Consider the following 19,618-nt stretch of genomic DNA (forward strand, 5'->3'; position numbering starts at 1 on the left):
AGCAGGAAAACTTGTATACAGAGCCTGCTTGGATTGGTCAGCTCTCCCTGCCTGCCCAGCCCTCCCTGTCTCCAAGACTATCTCCAAGGCTCTTTTTTCCATACCCCACAGCCGTTTTTGAGCTCCCCCCACCATATGCTGTGATCGCAGATTCTCCAGTCCAGCTTGGAGGTTTCAGCACTGTACATCTACACTGTAGAAATAATGAAGTTAGATACCACTTTAATTGCCATAGCTCCATGCCACAGAATCCTGGAATTTGTAGTTTTAGCCTTCTCATTGGCAGAGAAGGTTAGATACCCAAGAGTCAGTCTGAATTTATCGAGACTAAAACTTTTCTGAATCATAAGGAAGAGGTAATAGACCCATTACTCTTTCTGTTCAAATAATGTTTATTAAGGCAACAACACAGGAGATTATTATTTGCTTGCCTATAAGACCTTTGTGAATAAAATGCTACCTGAAGTGTTCAAAACTCAGAACTGAATGGATGAGCAGTAATTTTGTGTTGCTTATTTTCCATCTATAGATCACGAAGATGCAATGAGGTCTAGAGGCACATGTAAAGTGCGCTAGTTCTAGAAAGTTCCAGCCTTCTTGGCTTGTGATATCATAGAATTCTTAGAATGCTTCCAGTAACGGTTGTTTCAACTGCTGGAACAAATGGTACAAGAACTCAGAGGTTTCGAATGCTATCTACAGGAAAGTACGAACTAGTTTGAATTTAGAGCATCGGGAGTTCCTCAACATGCCTCATCAAGATGAGGAGGACCCAGAGATGGCCTTTCCCCTCCCAATCCCAGCAGAGGCTGAAGACAATCTAGAGTGGAACATAGGAGAGCCCTTTGAGTCCTTGGAGAAGCTGCAGGGCCTCTCCAGTGGGGAGAAAGGAGAGAAGGCCATGTTGCGTTCACGCATCCATGAACAATCTCAACTGATCTGCATCCTGAAGAAGCGAGCAGATGACCAGCTCTTGCGTTGCAAAGCCCTCGAACAGCTCAACATAGAGCTGGAGGAGATGAGGATGGCAGATGCCCTCAGACTGGAGAATCAGACCCGGCGCATCCAGCAGCTGGAAGAGCGCTTTATGGACTTAGCTGCCAACCATGAGGAGATGATCCATTTCAAAGACGAGCACAAACGTCAGAACACACAGCTGAGGGAAGAAAACCGGCGCCTGCGTCAAGAGAACCAAAATCTCTTCAGCCAACCTTTGAAAGAGAAAGAAGCAGAGCTGGCCCGGCTCACTTCTGAGCTGGAGACACTCTCTAAGGAAATGGCATCTTTAAAGGAAAGTTACAAAGAGGACAGCCAACATACTCAAGAACGAGAGAAAAAGTTTCTGGAAGCTCAAAGCCAACAGGCCAGAGTCCATGCTGAGGAAATGAAGTCCTTGGGATGCCAACTGGAAATCTTTAAGGAGAAGCACCATCATGTCACTGAGAAACTGAAACAAGCAGAAAAGCAGCTAAGGGAAACCGATAGCAATGCGCAAACCAGGCTGGAAAAGCTGACTAAGGAGAAAGAGGAATTGCTGAAGTTGGCTATGGATCGAGGCAAGGCACTGCAGGAAAAGCAATGGGAGATACTGCAACTAGAGAAGAAGGCAGAAGAGATGGAGAAAGCCAAACTGGCAGCTGAACAGCGCTTTGAGACTGAGGCTGCATTGGTAAACAGTAATCTCCGGGTTCGGGACCTTCACCATCGACTGGATGGAGCACAACAAGCCTATGCTGAACTCCAGATGCAGTTTGAAGCTTACAAGAAGCACAGCACAGAGCTGCTTACTAAAGAGAAAGAGTTAAATGCTAAACTGCGTCATTTCATGGCGTAATCAGTGGGACTTTGTCACCTGTAAGCTTTGCTACTAGCATGATTTTTGTTGTTGTTATTTACAGTCTTTAAAAGATAAAAATAAAGCTTTAATTTTTCAACTGCTGAACACTGCTTTTAAAATTTATTGCTTAGGCTTTACCTTAGAACAACCATATTTGTATGAAGACTCTCAAGTTAACAATTCATCTCAGAAAAATGTTGCATAGAGAAAACGGATTAAATATTGTGATTTCTAATTCAGGTTGCCTGAATTCAGGGCCTGGCTCTGAGTCTTGTTTTCATCTCCTGGTAGGAGATGAAAATGCAAATTCTCCATTAGTGGTGGACTCAGCTTCAGGTACCAGCAAACAGCTGTATTCATTTCTCCAGCTCAACTAGTAAAGAGGAGCAGCTTGCTACGATTTGCAAGGAATAACTGATTTGCAACTTGCAAAGACCCTGCAGAGAATATATATTTTTAAACTTAATTAGCATCTTCCTTCTCTCCCAGTTGTTGTCACACCAGGGCTCACCCTCTACTCAGCTTTGCATCTACCTTCTGTATAGATGCAAGTAGGCTACATTAACTTTTTTTCATTATGTCTCCCTAATTAAGTGAGACGAATTGGCCCTCCACATTTGTGGCCTTGACTTTTGCAGATTTGATTATTTGCGGTCTTGATTAATATGTTATCTCTAGGAATAACTAGGTCCTCCAGTGCAGCTTCTGCCAGACGCAGATCACAGAATTGTGCAGAAGAACCTAAAAGTTCCTAGAGAAAACATTTTTCTAGGGCAGGGGTTCCCAACCTGTGCTCAGAGGAGACCTCAGGCTCTGTGTGCACTTCCCAGCTGTTCTGCGACTGCTCTAGGAAAATGAAGGAAATAAAAATTGAATTCAATTATTTCTGCAGTGAGATTTGGACTTCACTCCAATTCTCAAACCACTAGGCCACACCACAAGAACAAGCCATGCAGGGCTAGCTGTGCTGGCCATTTAGTAAATTCAAACAAAATTCCACCGAACAGTAATACCTTTATTGGCCAACCGAAATGCACAATATACTTGTTGCATGCTTTCCAAGTTCTGTGGCTTCTTCTTCATCAGGCAAGGTGTTGCAAACAAAACAGGAGGAAAACAACTGGAGATGTTAGTCAGATGCCTGCATCAGGAGAGTCTGGACTGGTGCTTATATGAAACTTGCTGACAGCTCGTTTGTTTTGTAAAGCTGATAATAGTTCAAGATGATTTCTTGAGGTTTCATCACTGGCATTTGATTAGAGAAGATGCCCCCCTCATTGAGGGCTGAGAATCTCTTCTCACCCTTTTGGACTGTGATCACATCAGAGCATGGAAAATGGCATGCTCTTCTAGCTTGAGGGAGGGAAACCAAAACCTATGAGGAATGGTTTAGGGATCTGGATATACAGTGGGGCCTCATTATCCATGGATTTAAGCCCCCATTGTCCCCAATGCGCCACTGTTAGGAACAGTCCCTGTTGTCCTCAGTACCGACATGTGCACATAGCGGTGACACCATTACAGACAACGGACTTCACCTGAAGTCCTGTTATCCCTAAAGGCGGAATAGTTGCATGCATGCATGCACTGCCATTGGGGACAATGGGACTTGAGGTCCTGTGGATTTGGGTATCCATGCAGGGGTCTGGAATGGATCCCCCCTGGATACCGAGGTCCCACTGTATTTGGCCTGGGAAAAGGAGGTTAAGAGGTGACATGATGGATATGTTTAAATATCTGAAAGGATGTTATATTGAAGATGGAGCAAGCTTGTTTTCTGCTTCTGCAGAGACTAGGACACAGAGCAATGGATGCAAGCTACAGGAAAAGAGATTCCACTACAACCTTAGGAAGAACTTCTTGATGGTGACAGTTGTTCAACAGTGAGATATGCTGTCTCAGAGAGTGGAGGTTTTTAAACAGACTTTAGATGGCTTGGAGAATCCAAACTGTGAAATGCCCTTAGTTGTTATTCTGCTACTGATAGAGTCTTAGGGGGCTCGACAGATGGGCGGAAGTGCTTGGATTGTGTATTCCTGCATAGCAGGGGGGGTTGGTCTTGATAGCACTTGTGGTCCCTTTCGATTCTAAGAGGCTCAACAGGCCGCCCCTTTTAGCACTGGATCGGGGCCACGGCAACTACATGCCACGACCCTGATCTGTCCTTTCCACAGCCTAAAATGGAGCCACAAAAAGCAGCTTATTTTTGCGCCCTGGAAAGGGTGCCATAGCCGCCAGCATGCAGCTTCTCTGCACTCTTGCCACTGGGTCATGCTGATGCCGCTGCCAGGTGGAGCAGTGCACAGCATCATGTCAGCCTGGGGGCAGAGCTGGGGCATGCATCATGTGGACGCCACACTCTGACTCCACCCCCAGGCCGGCCTTTCCCGCTGGTCTGTGGAGCCCCTAAGATTCTGTCAGTAGCAGAATAACAGCTAAAGGCACTTCACAGTTGGGATTCTCCAAGCCTTGGTGCTATGAAGGTGAGTCATCAAAACACTGGGCAACTACTCAGTTTAAGAATAATGTTTAGACTCATTCCTGCAGGCACACCCTGAGCCGACATCCTGCGACAGTCATTCTCCCATGCTGTCATGTTGAGCAGATGTGATTTGTTTCTTTAAACAGGTTGGGATAGTCATGCAGTCCTGAGCATGAAGTCTGCATGTCAAACTATGGCCTCATACTGTACCTGACATTTGTTAACCATGCAAAGCACTGTGATGTTCAGAAGAGGGTAGCAAGAGAGTGTGATGCCAAGGTAACAACCAAGTTAGATTCCCATTAAGAGTTCAGCTGTGGGGCATGGAGAACATGGGACTGACACTGTAAACTAGGAATATGCAAATCTGTATGTGTGCTAATATACTAAATGAAATTATTAATGCTGAGCTAAATTGAAAGACTTCAAGCCAAGTCAAGCATTCCAGCTGAAATTGCCCAATTGTGAATGCAAAGGATAATATACAATCTTTTCATCATTTTTCCAAGTGCAGTCTGTGCTAGATAAAATGTGCCCTGGATACACAGCAAGCATGCTTGCTTGAATCTGCTTACATTTCACAGATGAAAATTGGGACATCTGTGGTCAAACAGCATCAGAGTGTGGTCAAGATGGGAAATTTTGCTTCTGCAAAATGCGGGAAAGTGGGAGAGAAATTGGGACATTTTAAAAGTAGTCCAAAAAATGGGACGACAGAGGATTAATTAGGACACTTGGAGGGGATGCCAAAGACATTTGAGGAAGACTGAAAGATACTGACCTTTTGGCACAAAGGGGTCCTTTCACAACCCAGCACACTCTTTCCCAAGACGTTGGGAAATCACAGAATATTGAAACCATCAAACTTTAGGTCACCCTGTTCTCGGGAACAGCACGATAACTTGTGCTTCCAGGCACCAGTTGAACAGATACAAACCAAAGGGAGTTTTTGGCTGAACAAGATTTTTTAGATCTTAGCCTGAGGGCAGGGAACCGTCCAATTAAAAAGATTGTATGTACAGCGCTGTGTAAATTTACAGTGCTTTATAAATAAAAGTTAATAATAATATTAATAATAATAATGCTATCAATACAAACATTGCACCTAGAGAGAGGGAAGCATGGTTTAAGGCAAGCAAAGCTTGGAAGCGTTACTATTTTGTATTACATTTGGCCACGCTGGTTTAAGAATTCTGGGAGTTTCCATAGTGCCCCAAATATTTTTCAGAAATACTGAGAACGTATCTGTACCACACTGTTATAGTAGTCTGATACTGCTTTAGCTGACACGGTTCCATCCTATAAAATCCTGGGATTTGTTTTTTGGTGGGGACTTTAAATTTCTCACTCATGCTTCCCGGTGAATTATTCAGATCAAATCTAGACTGGTGGGCCCCACCTCTTGCTTCATTATTTACTTATATAAACCAGTATTTGGATTTCCTGCATGACGGGGGGTTGGACTGGATGGCCCATGCGGTCTCTTCCAACTCTATGATTCTATGAGTATGGCAAAATTCCTCAAAGGTGGGCTGTAAGTATTGTAATTCCTGTTCATAAAAAGGGCTCTATGGCTGATCCTAAAAACTTTAGACCTATTAGCCTATTAAATATTATCTCTAAACTTTATGCAAGATACCTGTTAGGCAAACTAGAGGTCTGGGCTATGGAAAATGACATTTTTGCAGAAGAACAAGCCAGGTTTAGGAAGGGTAAATTTACTCTAGATCAATGTTTTGTTTTACACCATGTGATTCAAAAATACTCCCAAAAAGATAGAAAAGAACTTTTCACTGCCTTTGTTGGTTTTACTTCTGCTTTTGACCTAGTTGACCGAGATCGACTCTGGTCAAAGTTAGCGGCGGCAAATATTGATAGAAGACTGCTCCTTCTAATTCAAATGTTACATCATAATACTACCATCAGGGTTCGACTTGGGGCAAATGGGGTTCTATCCGATAGCATCCCCACAGATAGAGGTGTATGCCAGAGCTGTCTTTTGGCACCTTTTTTATTTAATTTTTATATTAATGATGTCATCCAGGCCTTAAAAGGATCAAAAATTTTCCGAGCTACTATTCAGGATGTTAAACTTTCAGTGTTGTTATATGCTGATGATATTGTTTTGATTTCAATCACCTTAATCGGAATGCATAAAACTTCTGGAGGTCTGACAAATTTAATTTTCCTGGATTCCTTTAAATCCTCTTGGGCAATTTCCCTTCTTAAGAAATTAAATGAGCTTGGTCTCAATAAAAATGAAATTTTAAAGCTCAACGCTGATAGAGCTAAATCTACTATTAAACAAAAAATCCTAGAGGCAGAAAGATACATGGACTCCACTTCCCTCTCAAAATATGTCATGTTCAGTGCTCAAGTTTTGGTCCCCTCCCCAGCTCCATATCTGTTCCATGTTACCCTCCCGAAGTTTAGAAGGGCTCTAACTCTGGCACGTTTCAGTGTGTTGCCCACAGCCGTGTTGGAAGGTAGATTTTAAAAAACACCTTTTGAATTTCGTCTTTGCCCATGTGGCTCGGGCGCTGTTGAAACCAATGAGCATGTTTTCCTTTATTGTCAATTCTATAGAGACATTTGTCACCAACTGATTAGCCCACTACTCTAAGGTTCCAATGTATGCCTTCTGCCTATTTGACGGGCAGATATAATAACACACCTGTCCATCTAAGACTATGGCCTGTTACAGACAGCCAAAATAAAGCTGCTTCGAGTCACAGTGGAGGTATGGTGTTTCAATGATGCATGCGTCCTAAGAGTCCAGAAGCCACACCAAAGCCACGCTCCAGTCCTTAGGGCTGGAGTGTGGCTTTGGTGCAACTTCTAGACTCTTAGGACGCATGCATCATTGAAACACCATACCTCCACTGTGACTCGAAGCAGCTTTATTTTGGCTGTCTGTAACAGGCCTATGTATCTGTAAAACTGGGGAAGTGGAGAATATAGAACATTACCTTCTACATTGCCCTCTGTATATATCTCCTAGACAAAGGTTTCTTGATTGTATTTTAAAATCCCTTTCTGGTAGATCTTGCTTTCAGCAGACTTGTGTCCTTTTGGCTGGCAGCAATGCATTTGTTACTTCTATGGTAGCAAAATTTGGTTTAGCTGCTAGCAAGATTAGAATTAGCTACCATGATCGGAATGACGGCTAGATCTATTCTAGTTTTATGGTTCTATTACGACTGACATTTCCTTTCACTAGGTCTTGTGTAGTCTTCTCACTCTTCCTTCTCCCAGTGCTTGACCTATGAGCAGTATGAGCGGTACGACGGCAACATCCATGTTCTCGTGTCCTGTAACTTCTCGGAGTTGTTTTTCAGATTGAAATCCTGGGTTCCGGAGGCATAGCTAATGGGATTAATGAGCACATCGGTCACTCTGTGAGAAAGGCCAGCTTCCAGCAATTCAGTGATGACATAAAGAAATAAAATAATTAACGGTGGGCGGTGACTTGGTTGCTTGCTTTGGGTACAGGACATTTGTCAGAGAAAGTGAATAATTTTTCCATTGCTTTCAAATCTATGATCATATATCCTCCGACTGTCCCAATGACTCCCCTCTCATCTTTTTTTTAAAGAGGCTTTTAAATTGTCCCAGTTTCCCTCACTTCTTTCCCTTTCCTTCCTTTGGACACAGCTTACTTCTGTTGCTGCAAAATGAGTTCAAAGTGCAATATTAATTTGCATTCATTTAACTCAGGAGGGGAGAGGAGTGGAAGGGACAGAATTTGGTCCTTCCCAGTAGATTCAGGCAAAAGCAAACTGCTGCAGCCTGTCCTGGCTTGTGTGCTCTTTTCTATTTAATAACTTTTGCCATCTTGAACCTACTCTAATGTTGCTTGGCCACATATGTGTGGCTTTCATCTGAGAAACATTGGAGAGTATGTGATTATGTGTACCACCAGTTCATCCAAAACCCTCTCCTCACCTCCAAAAGTAAATAAAATAAAATCTATGCAAATATTTGGCAGAAAAAATGTTTTAGACATAATTAACCAATCCTCTTATTGTTATTATTTCTATAATATGGAGTTTTGAAGGTTTTCCAGATGGAAATAAATAAGACCCTTCCTTGGAAATGGACAGTTTACAGCAGACAGTGGGAATAACTTACAAAGGAAGGGGATGTGAGACAACAATAATAAGAGATGAGACCGAAAAGATCATTATACCTACAAAAAACTGACAGATAATTGACAGGGAAAATTGAAGCTGCAACTGAGCTGTAAAAATAATGTAGTTTGACACCACTTTAACTGCCATAGCGCAGTGCAGTGGAGTTCTAGGAATTGTAGTTTAGTGAGACATTTAGCCTTCTCTGTCAGCTCTGGTGCCACAATAAACTACAGTTCCCAGAATTCCATAGCATTGAGCCATGATGGTCAAAGTGGTGTCAAAGTGCATTATTTCCACAGTGCAGATGCAGCCTAAGAAAATAAGCCAATGCAGTTCAGTGAAGAAAGGGGGTCATCATGTTTATTTTCAGCAGTTTGTTCTCTCTAATTGCACTTTTCTCCCCATGTGGTTTTTGGCATAACCATTAGCCATCACTGCCAAATAAAACAAATATTAAATAAGTGCAACTGCTTTGGCTCGCATTATAATCATGTCTTGCCTCAGCTTCCTCATCCCTCTGTAGCATTTCTCCTCTCTCTTGAGCTTTCAGTGTAAAATCAGTGTAACAGCGGTCCCTTTATGAGATGCACAGATTACACGTTGTAAGCTTTTGAAGCTCCACTAGCTTCTTCTTCAGGCAAAGGTGTTAAAAATCATGCAGGAAAAAGAAAACTGTGACAGAGGCTGCATCTGCACTGCAGAAATAATCTGGTTTAACTGCCATGGCTCAATGTTGTGGAATTCTGGGAATTGTACTTTGGTGATATATTTAGCCTTCTCTGCCAGAGAGCTCTGGTGCCATAACAAACTACAATCCCCAAGATTCCATAGCACTGAGTCACAGCAGTTGGTGCCAAACTGGATTATTTTTGCAGTGCGGATGCAGCCAGTTTAGAGTCACATGCCTACATTTTGACTAGATGTTATTGTCATTGCTGCTATTCTCAGTTAAGGAGGTATGGAGGAACATTCATATAGACAGAAACCACTCTTCTGCCTGGGAGACAGTGGTAAAATCCAGGAAACAAAATATAAACCCCATTAGCAACACAACTACAGTAGATACTTCCTTTGAGCTCTAGGTTACAACATAAACAACACTGTCAAGCTTCTCTATGTGTCCCCCTCCACCCCTCCTGAGCTGCATGTGACCCCTTGAGACCACCTTTTTAATCTAAAAACCTGCTGCCACCACCCAATTATTAATGTGTTACACCTTAGAAATGCATTGGGACATTGCTGGGGACTTCCACTGGTATCTGGCAACGCAGTGAAGAACTAGCTAAGCTAAGGCATGTACAGGAGAGGCAAAGTACTTTAAAGAAAAGCTTTATTCTAACCAAAGGAATTCTAGCGCAAAAGGATATCACTACATGCAGGACCTACTTGTCCTACAGGCACAGACAGAAAAAAAATCAGGAAAATAAATCAAAACCCTGACACCACTCACAGATTAGATGCATTTCTGCATAGCTGGGGCCTGGACTCCAGTGGCGTCCTCAGCTTACCTCAGTTGCACAAACCACGTTTAAAGTGCATTAGTTGTTTGCACTCAATAAACACAACAAGAGAAGAGGAGCCGTTATTTTGCCCTTCCCAGTAGGCTCAGGCAAAAGCAAACTGTTGCCGCCCCTTGTAGTTTGTCTGTGCTTTCCCATTAATAACTTTTGCCGTGCTGAGCACACCCTGGGCCAAAATCGTCCCAGTTTTCACACGTAAAATGTTGGAGAGTATTTAATACATGGTTAGAGGGACAAGGATATGACTCAGTTAAAGGCAGTTCTCTGTATTCCTACTGTGGAACCAACATTAATTGTATCTCCAGCACGAGGAACATCTCACGGCATGCACCCCGGTGCTGTCAGCAGGGCAGTCATTGGGTGGCTCATCACCCATTCCCCCCCCCCCAAAAAAAAACAGGTTCTGCTTGTCTGGTAGGGCTGGAAAAGTTGAAGCCAAGCCTGGTTATTCCACATCGATCAATTTACGCTCACCACCCTAATACAATGTGCTCTGCTAATGTAAAAGATTCAAGTTTACTTCCTCCAAGCTTGCTAACTTTGTCGTCATATGTCTTCAAATCAATTCTGATTTATGAAAATCCTACTCCAAGGTTTTCTTAGTAAGATTTCTTCAAAGCAGTGGTGTCACTTATGGTGTCATTCCCACTGACCTCCTCCTATACTACACCATACAGAATCCTTAGTAAGTCGTTGTTGTCAAGAACAGAGTCTGAGAACCCAAGGTCGGAAAGTATATCAACTAGAAGACAGTGATCAACAGTGTCAAATGCTTCAGACAAATCAAGAAGGATGAGAACAGAGTAAAGGCCATTAGCCTTGGCCCGTAAAAGGTAATTCGAGATCTTAGTGAGAGCTGTCTCTGTAAAATGCCACGGGCAGAAACCGGACTGAAAGGGATCAAGAATGGAGTTGGCTTCAAGAAACTCAAGACAGCGAGAATAAACGACCCGTTCCAAAACCTTAGAAAGAAAGGGAAGAAGAGAAATCGGACGATAGCTAGACAAAGAGGAGGGGAGATAAAGGAAATAAAAGAAGATATCTGCATTATAGGTGGATTGACTTTATAATGGAAGCCACAGCCCTGAGTTGAGCATGGCTTTTGGAGGTCTTTCATTCATAAGTCAAAATCATAGGTCAAAACCAATTTGATTACCATAGGTCAAAAGTTTGCTGACCATTAGACAAAACCAATTTAATGGTACATAGCAGCAGCAACAGAATATTCTTTGACAGGGGCATGAAAATATTCAAATAAAACCAAATGTGGTGGGACGGATTTTCACATAAGTGACTCTTTCTCAGGTGAACAGACAACCATTCAAAGCTATGCCTAGAGTGGAATATTTTATGTGTGGAGGAGGGTGAAAAGAACGGAATAATGAATAAAGATGTTGGAAAATATCAACATTTTGAACAGAGGAGTTCATTTGTTAAACATTTCTGTGTCTGAGTCATGGACTGCACATGCCAGAAGTAAAGAGAATAAAACAAGTGATTTTACTAAGGAAGAAAAGCCTTATTCCTGGTTGACGCTTACACATGGATGCAATTAAGGTTTAAATTTTTTTTTTTGTTAAATATAGAATGTAATCAGTCCTTTGGATATTCAGAGTCCTAGATTATTAAAAAATATGATTAAGAAAGGGCTAAAAATGGTGATGCACTCATTTTTGCAGGGAGGGGAATATTTCTGACATCCTTTTCAGGTCCAGAACCAGCCTTTTTGGAAATCATATCCAAGCCCTGTATTGTTTTTGTGTGCATATTGTTTTTCTCCACAGCAATACACAAACACTCCTACATATTAATAAAACTAAGTGTCTCTGGTTGAACTAATCCTTTTGGACCCAATCCTTCACCAATCATTCATTTCCTTCACTGCTTGCCATAAAAACCCACTCCTTTAATTTATATGACATTGTTAATGCACAGTCAGCCCTCTGTATCCATGGATTCAACCATCCATGGTTTGAAAATATTAAAATATATATAATTACAAAATGCAAACCTTGATTTTGTCATTTTATATAAGGAGCATCATGGTAGGTGGGCCCTCACTCTCTCACCTATCTCATAGGGTTGTTGTGAGATTAAGGGTTCCTCCAGATGAGCCACTAGTTTCAGGAAATGTTGGGCTGTTTTGCTGGATGTCATGTCTTGTAAGAGTTGTCCCCAGTCCTACATCTAGTCATGTCCTAAATATATCTAATCCTTTTTTCCTACTTGAGTTTTAGCAATAGCAAGTACAATTTTATGTCGCTTATCAGTGCACTTAAGTACTGCCTAAGCAGTTTACAATGTGTAAGCCAGTTGCTCCCAACAAGTTGATTTTTAATTTTAGCGACCTATGGAAGTATGCCAGGCTGAGTCAACCCTAGAGCCCCTGGCTGGTATCGAACTCACAACCTTGCAACTGTGAGTGAGTGGCTGCATTTAACCACTGTGCCGCTAGGGCTTCTTCTCAAATAGGAGTATATCACACAGAGCTTTTTGGTGGTTTTGTGGCTCAGTTCCAGCTCACTTCCGAACTGATTGCACTTCCAATGATACGGTTTCATGTCATAAAGTGACTGTTTTATCAGATGCCATTGATTTCTATGGGAGCCCCTTGCGAATTGCTTCAGCAGTGTTTCTGAAGTCACCCCTCATTTTGGTAAAAACAGGAAAAAAGTGACTTAAGAGAATTCGCTTCCAGGCTGCCTTCGATTGCACTGCGATTTGTTCTGGTGTGGAAAAGCACTCCAATGCCACCCCCCCTTGGCCCCTGCGTCCTGCTCCATCATTCCCCTCCTCCTCCTTGCCATCTCCTCTCTGCCAACCAGCCGATCCCATCATCCCCTGCGTCCTCCTAGACCCTGATCTGCTCCCCTCCTTCAGCCTTCCACCAATCCCATCATCCTTGCCTTCTCCTAGACCCCATCTGCTCCACTCCTTCCACCAATCCCATCATCCCCTGCCTTCTCCTAGACCCCGATCTGCTCCACTCCTTCACCCTGACACCTAACCCAGCATCCTCTGACTGCTCCTGCATCCCCATCTCGACTCCTCTGCCACCTAACCCATCATCCCCTGACTGCCCCTGCATCCCCATCTCGCCCCCTCTGCCACCTAACCCATCATCCCCTGACTGCTCCTGCATCCCTATCTCGCCCCCTCTGCCACCTAACCCAGTCTCTTATCGCAAAACACATTCACGCAAATACACACACACACACACACATATATCTGTATTCACATTCACACAAACACACACACATTCACGCAAATCCCAATCCCAGCTCCAGCAATCCCCAGTGACCTATCCCATCATCCCCTAACTGCTCCTGCATCCCGATCCTGGCCCCAGGGACCCCCAGCGACCTATCCCATCATCCCCTGCCTCCTCCTGCATCCCGATCCTGGCCCCAGGGACCCCCCGTGACCTATCCCATCATCCCCTGCTTTCTCCTAGACCCCGATGAAGGATGACAGCCAAGGAGGGGGCAGGGAAGGAGGACAGCATCCAGAGCCCCACTGAGCATGTGCAAGGGTGCTGATTCGAATCGTTGAACCCTCGAAGTATGCTCTGGTGTGGTAATACAATGTACACTCACTCCCCTTTGCTTGAGTCCGCATCACTTGACTTGCTTGTAATCGAACTGACTTCGCCTGCCCCTCACTTCGGAAGGACAACTGAAAGGCAACCAGGTATGGAAAAACATCACGTTTTAACCTCAATCCGCATTGCTAGAGAGGAGTGACTCTGGATCTGGTGTGGAAAAACATCACGCTTTGCATTGCTAGAACAGGAGTGACTGCGGATCTGAGCTGCAACCCCCCCCCCCCCCATGTGTGATAAGGTCCATAGTTTTCTTTCCCTCTTCCTCATACCCCTCAATGAACTGAGCCTCCATGCGCCTTCGTTATTATCCAATTCCTGGTCTGGCACATTTATTTTTTTGATAGAATCATGGAATCATAGAGCTGGAAGAGACCACAAGGGCCATCCAGTCCAACCCCCACCATGCAGGAACTCACAATCAAAGCATCTCCAATAGATGGCCATCTATCTTCTGTTTAAAAACCTCCAGAGAAGGAGACTCCACTTCTCTCCGAGGCAGTATGTTCCACTGTTGAACAGCCCTTACTGTCAGGAAGTTCCTCCTAATGTTGAGGTGGAATCTCCTTTCCTGTAGCTTGCATACATTATACCAGGTCCTGTTTTCTGGAACAGTGAAAAACAAACTTGCTCCATCCTCAGTGTGTCACCCCTTCAAATAACAGGGCTATCATATAACCTCTTAACCTCTTCTTCTCTATGCTAAACATACCCAGCTCCCTAAGTCTCTCCTCATAAGGCATGGTTTCCAGACCTTTCACCAACACGCTCCAACTTGTCAACATCCTTTTTTAATCGTGTTGACCAGAATTGGACACAGTATTCTAGGTGCGGTCTGACCAAAGCAGAACAGAGTGACACTATTACTTCCCTTGATCTAGACACTGTACCTCTATTGATGCAGCCTAAAATCACATTTGTCTTTTTAGCTGCCATGTCACACTGTGGACTCATTTTCAACTTGTGGTCTACTAGGACTCCCAGATCCCTTTCACACGTAGTCTCGTTCAGCCAGGTGTCCCCCATCCCATATCTATGCATTTCATTTTTCCGCCCTAAGTGCAGTACCTTACATTTCTCCAAGTTGAAATTCATTTTGTTAGCTTTAGCCCAGCTTTCTAATCTATTAAGATAGTCTTTATTATAATATAAAATAATATTTTGGCTAGTCTAGATGATCCCTAAAACTCCCTGAATATACTGCAGAATCGGCAAGTTATAAATATACTGGAAAAGTCAATAACAAACTAACCAAAGTACCATTTAGAGACTGAAATCCAAGCTCTTCTTTCTCCATTGCTTGCAGAGGACAGCCATCACGCAACTGTGGGGACTGTGGCCTGGAGGCCCTCAGGTTGACCTCCACCAAGAGCTGTTTTTCATTAGCACGCTTGATATGGAGACCGGCATTTTCCATTCTTCTTGAGGGTGAAAATGGCATTGTTGGGAAATGCTCTTGCCAAGCCTCAGAGCATGCAACCCCATGTGCCTCTTTTGCCAAGCTCAGTGCACTTGCCAGCTTCTTTGCTTCCATCTTTCATGCCCCCTTCTCCATGCTTGACTTGTCACACTAGAGTTGCCACGGGCCAAAACCAGGTCAGGGATCTGTGATCAGATATCTTGATTTTTTTGTGGTTAATATTAACTCTAAAGCAGCAAAGGGGGGTGGGATTCTGATTTTTATCTGGGCAGAAAGAAGGGTTTAACCATTTCCCATGTCTTTTGCAATCTGATTCCCAACTCTCATCTCTAATTATTCTAATAGTCCCAAGGAACACATAAAAATTCAATATTTCAGAGGCAACTGTGCTGGCCATAAAACAAGAAGAACAGAGCGAAATACAAAATCCAGTCTTTGATAATACTTTCATTGGAGCAATCTTTATTCAGCCAGCTTAAAGGCATGAAATACATCATGCAAGCTTTTCAAGCTTTATAGGCTTCTTCATCAAGCAAAGATGTTAAAATAGCATATGGGGGAGAGAAAGTGACGAAAGGCCCTATGTGGCTTGGGTCCAGACTATTTGAAGGTCTGTGTGCAAATCACACTCTTTCGTCTTCAGAGGAAGGCAAAGGCAAACCAACTCTGAACAAATCTTGTCAAGAAAACCCTGTGATAAATTGGCTTATATGGCTTGTTCCAGGTTATTTGAAGGACTGTATTTCTCTCTGTGAGCCTATTAGAGTGCTAAGATTTTCTGGAGAGGCTCTTCTCTGTCCCACCACATACTCAGATATGTTTGTTAGGAATAAGAGAGAGGGCCTTCTTTGTAGCTGCTCCCAGACTTTGGAACTCCCTCCCTAGGGGGGATAGAATGGCCTGATCCTTGCTTTCTTTCCACCAGCAAGTTAGAGCATTTTTATGTTGTCTGGCTTTTAAAAAAAGGACCAAGGTGGCCTTGTGATGATGCTGTTTTTAAGTTTTGTGTATTGTACCTTCATTAATGTTCATGAATGTTTTGAATATTTAATGTTTTTAACTTTATGGGGTTTTTTTCCAAATTTTAATATTTATACTTTTATGGATGCTTTTGTATCATTTTAATCAATATTGTTTTTAAATGTGTTGCTAGATGCCTTGAGTCTCATAATTGGGAGATAGACAGAATGTACATGAATAGAAGAGGAAGAGCAGGAGGAGGAGGAATTACATTTTGGGTGTTATAGGAAGTTTATATAGACAAAAAAAATGAGATCTCTTCCACTACTAGCCATAAACTGAGCGGCAACAAAGGCAATAAAAAAGAGGCAATTTGGCTTCTATATTAGAAGTTACCAAACACCTTATTCTGAAGTATGTGATACTATAAAAGTGCAGAATTAGAGAAAGAGTATTAGGACTGCAAAGGATAATTTTCATTGATTGAGGATAAATAAACAGTTTGTATAGACAAATTCTATAGACTGAGGAAGTATAAAAATGACAATTGTGAGAAAAATAACTACATAATTACAGGATAAATGTAACTGGAAAATGCTATTATACCAAGAGAGTTAGAGGGAAAAGGAAGAAATGTTAGGAAAGGGGACAATAACAGCAGAGAGAAACGTTGTTTATATCTTACAAATCATATATGTTGGTCAAGTGGTATGTTGATATAAGAATAAGAAAGTCAGAAACAAATCAAAAATGATCTAGGGTAGGAGAAAGGAGGTCATTTTATTGGTTTTATTGTTAGATGGGTAGGGAGATTGTAGAATATTAGGATGTTAGATATAAAGCAAGGCTGTTGATTGATGAATGCAATTGTTCTGGTATGTTTTTATGTCTAGAATGAAAATTTTAAAATGATAATAATATTAATAAATAACAACAATAAAGCATCTCACTCTGAAAACTGTATTTGCATCTATCAAGTATGACTTTACAATGTCGTATGAAGGCAGGATCCATTTAGCTTCTTTGGATCGTTTCACCGTTTTCAGGCACTGGGATACAGTTCCCTATGTCTCTGTCTCTCCCTATATAAGCCTGCCTGAGTCAGGATCTTCAGGGGAGGGCTTTGTCTTGTTGCATAGCCATCTGGTGAGGGCCCCATAAGAAGGCCTTCTTGGTGGCTGCTCCCAGACAGTGGAATTCCCTTCCATGGGAGACAAGGCTAGCATCCTCTCTGACCTTCTTTGGCCCAGCAGGTAGATACTTTTATATATAAACAAGGACTTGATGATTATGTGTTGTGTAGAAGGCTCTTTTTAACAGAGCTGGTGTTGTCAATTTTTTTCTTTTTTAAAAAAAATGCTTTTATACTTTTAAAAATGTATGGTGTTTTAATATTCCAGCTCGTGTAATAGTTTAATCTTTTATTAATCATCAGGTTTTCAACTTTGTCTGGTTTCAAACTTGGTAGAGTCAAATTACAAGAAAAGAGGTGCCACCAAAACATTAGGAGGAACTTCTTAGCCATAAGGGCTATTTATGAGAGCTATAAGGGTGCATCTACACTGTAGAAATAATGTAGTTTAATATCACTTTAACTGCCATGGAACCAAACCCTAGCAGATACCAAGGGCCCACTGTAATGCGAATTGATAGGCTGATCTTTTGTGAGTGTCTCTAAGCCCTTCTTTTTTCAAGTGTTAGTGTTTTTGTGTGCTATGGGGTAGAGAACACAGCTCTGTTGATTCTACGTTGAATGGAATTCTCCTTTGTAGAGCAGAAGCCATGATGGAGAATGAATCAAACAGCAGGGGCTCCAGCAAATGGTCTACTCTGGTTGCAGCCAAGTCTTGGGTCCATGGAAGAATACAAAAGGCTACAGTGCATATATGTAGTCAAGACCTAGTTTTGGCCAGGAGAGAAGGTTCTGTGTGCTTTGCTTTTTTAAAATGTTAAAAGGAGAAAGAGGAAAGAAAAGCAGATTTCTGTTTCTGAGGTGCCAAATGAACAGCAAGCTTCAATTTATGCCCAAGACAGGCAAAGGGCTGTAGGAAGTCATTGTAAATTATTGTTTGCTGATTTCTACAGGGACTTGGTTACTGAACTGCAAAAGGAACAGCCTTGAGGGGGAAAGAAGAAGAAAAGTGCTGAAAGAATCACATTGTGGTTGTCTTTTTAAGGGGCCTTGTTTTCAGCAACTCACTCCTCATGTAATTTGGCAGGCATCAGGAAAAAAACAGAAGGATCTCATTTTGTTGCTACGACTGACCTGGAATACATTTCCCTTTTATCGGGGCAGAAAAGAGGCAGTACACTGGCTCTTTTGTTAGCCTGCAAATACAGCTGAAAGTGAAATTTTGGTAGGGCAAAAAAGCCATGATTGGTGAATGAGCCCATATCCATGCTGATGTTTTCATGTGGACTGCAGTCCTTTCCAAACATAAAGTGAGATATTTAGCCTTGTCTGTCAAGAGAGCTCTTATGTCCCACCGAACTACAAATCCCCAAATTCCATAGCATTGGGCCACTGCATTATTTCTGCAGTGCAGATGCAGCCTACAGTTAATGCAGCAGAACTACCAGCATTTAAGATGGTTTGAGTTTTGGACGGTGACTCTGGAGACCAGGGTTCAAAGCTTGGCTCGGCCAAATAAAACCCACTGGGTGAGCTTGGGTAAGTCACACTCTCTCAGCCTCAGAGAATAATTGGAACCTCCCCCCTTGAAGAAACTTGCCAAGAACCTTATGATAGGGTCTCCTTAAGGTTGTCATAAATCAGAAATGACTTGAAGGCACAGAACAAGAACAAGAACAAAGATTAGGTTGCCCATTGTGTCTCTGACCGACTGTTCTAGGCTTTCCTGCTTTCAATAAAGTAGAAACAGAAGGAGTGAGTTCTTCTGCATATAAATAATTCTTACCTTTTTAGACCTCAATAGTAAATGTTGGCACATTTACGTTAGGACTCTGCAAGCATGTGGCTGTTAGTAGCTTTTTGATAAAAGTGAGAATGGATAATCAATCCGCAAGCGCTGAACTTAATTCAGAGTAGCTTTGGAACCAAATTTGTTTCCTGCCCTTGCCATCAGGTTATTGGCATCTCCCCCAACATTTCATTTATTCTGACCGGTGTAGCTCTGTTCTTTTTTTGCTGACCCACCAATATGAGGCAGACCACACCCATAGCTGGTTTAGCCATGTTATCTTAATTCCTGCTGGGTTATTTGAATTGCAAGGTCAAAGGGCAACAAAGTTCATCCTGCAGGCTTGGCTTCCATTCTTTTCTGATTTTTTAAAAGCATTTCCCATCAACATTTACAGAAGAGAAAGGTTTCACGAGGAAATCAGCACCAGGAAACTGATTCTGTATGACCACCCTGCCACGCATATTTCCTTTCACATCCACAGCAGTTCTGGCACCAGGGTCTTGAATCTTTGGATTCTAAAGTACTGAAATTGGAGTCTTGTTCATTGGGAATAAAATAACTGCCAGCAAAATTATCAGAAGCAGCAGGGCTAGGAAATCTTCTACTTAAACTCCAGGAGCTATTGTTCAAGTCAGCAACATGTGGTTGTAAATTGGCTAGCATCCCCCAGCATGGACTGAATGTTGTTAGGAAATATGGTTATCTGCAATCATGTTTGAAAGATACTGACTGAGCTTCCTC

At 42.4% G+C, this 19,618-nt stretch overlaps 2 protein-coding genes across 3 annotated transcripts in view; both read left to right on the top strand.

Annotated features, from left to right (window-relative positions):
• Nucleotides 1-19,618, top strand: part of ME3 (malic enzyme 3) — a 142,963-nt gene that overhangs the window by 48,225 nt on the left and 75,120 nt on the right. The gene's annotated exons all lie outside the window — the stretch shown is intronic.
• LOC149320079 (coiled-coil domain-containing protein 89-like) lies at nucleotides 261-1,894 on the top strand. The gene has a single exon (XM_089508265.1). It carries the CDS (start codon nucleotides 749-751, stop codon nucleotides 1,832-1,834), a length of 1,086 nt encoding a protein of 361 aa, XP_089364391.1. The 5' UTR covers nucleotides 261-748; the 3' UTR covers nucleotides 1,835-1,894.

The sequence above is a fragment of the Sceloporus occidentalis genome, unplaced genomic scaffold (assembly GCF_023333645.1).
Source record: "Sceloporus occidentalis isolate IW3139 unplaced genomic scaffold, rSceOcc1.0.p SCAF_2, whole genome shotgun sequence".
NCBI classification, from domain to species: Eukaryota; Metazoa; Chordata; class Lepidosauria; order Squamata; family Phrynosomatidae; genus Sceloporus; species Sceloporus occidentalis.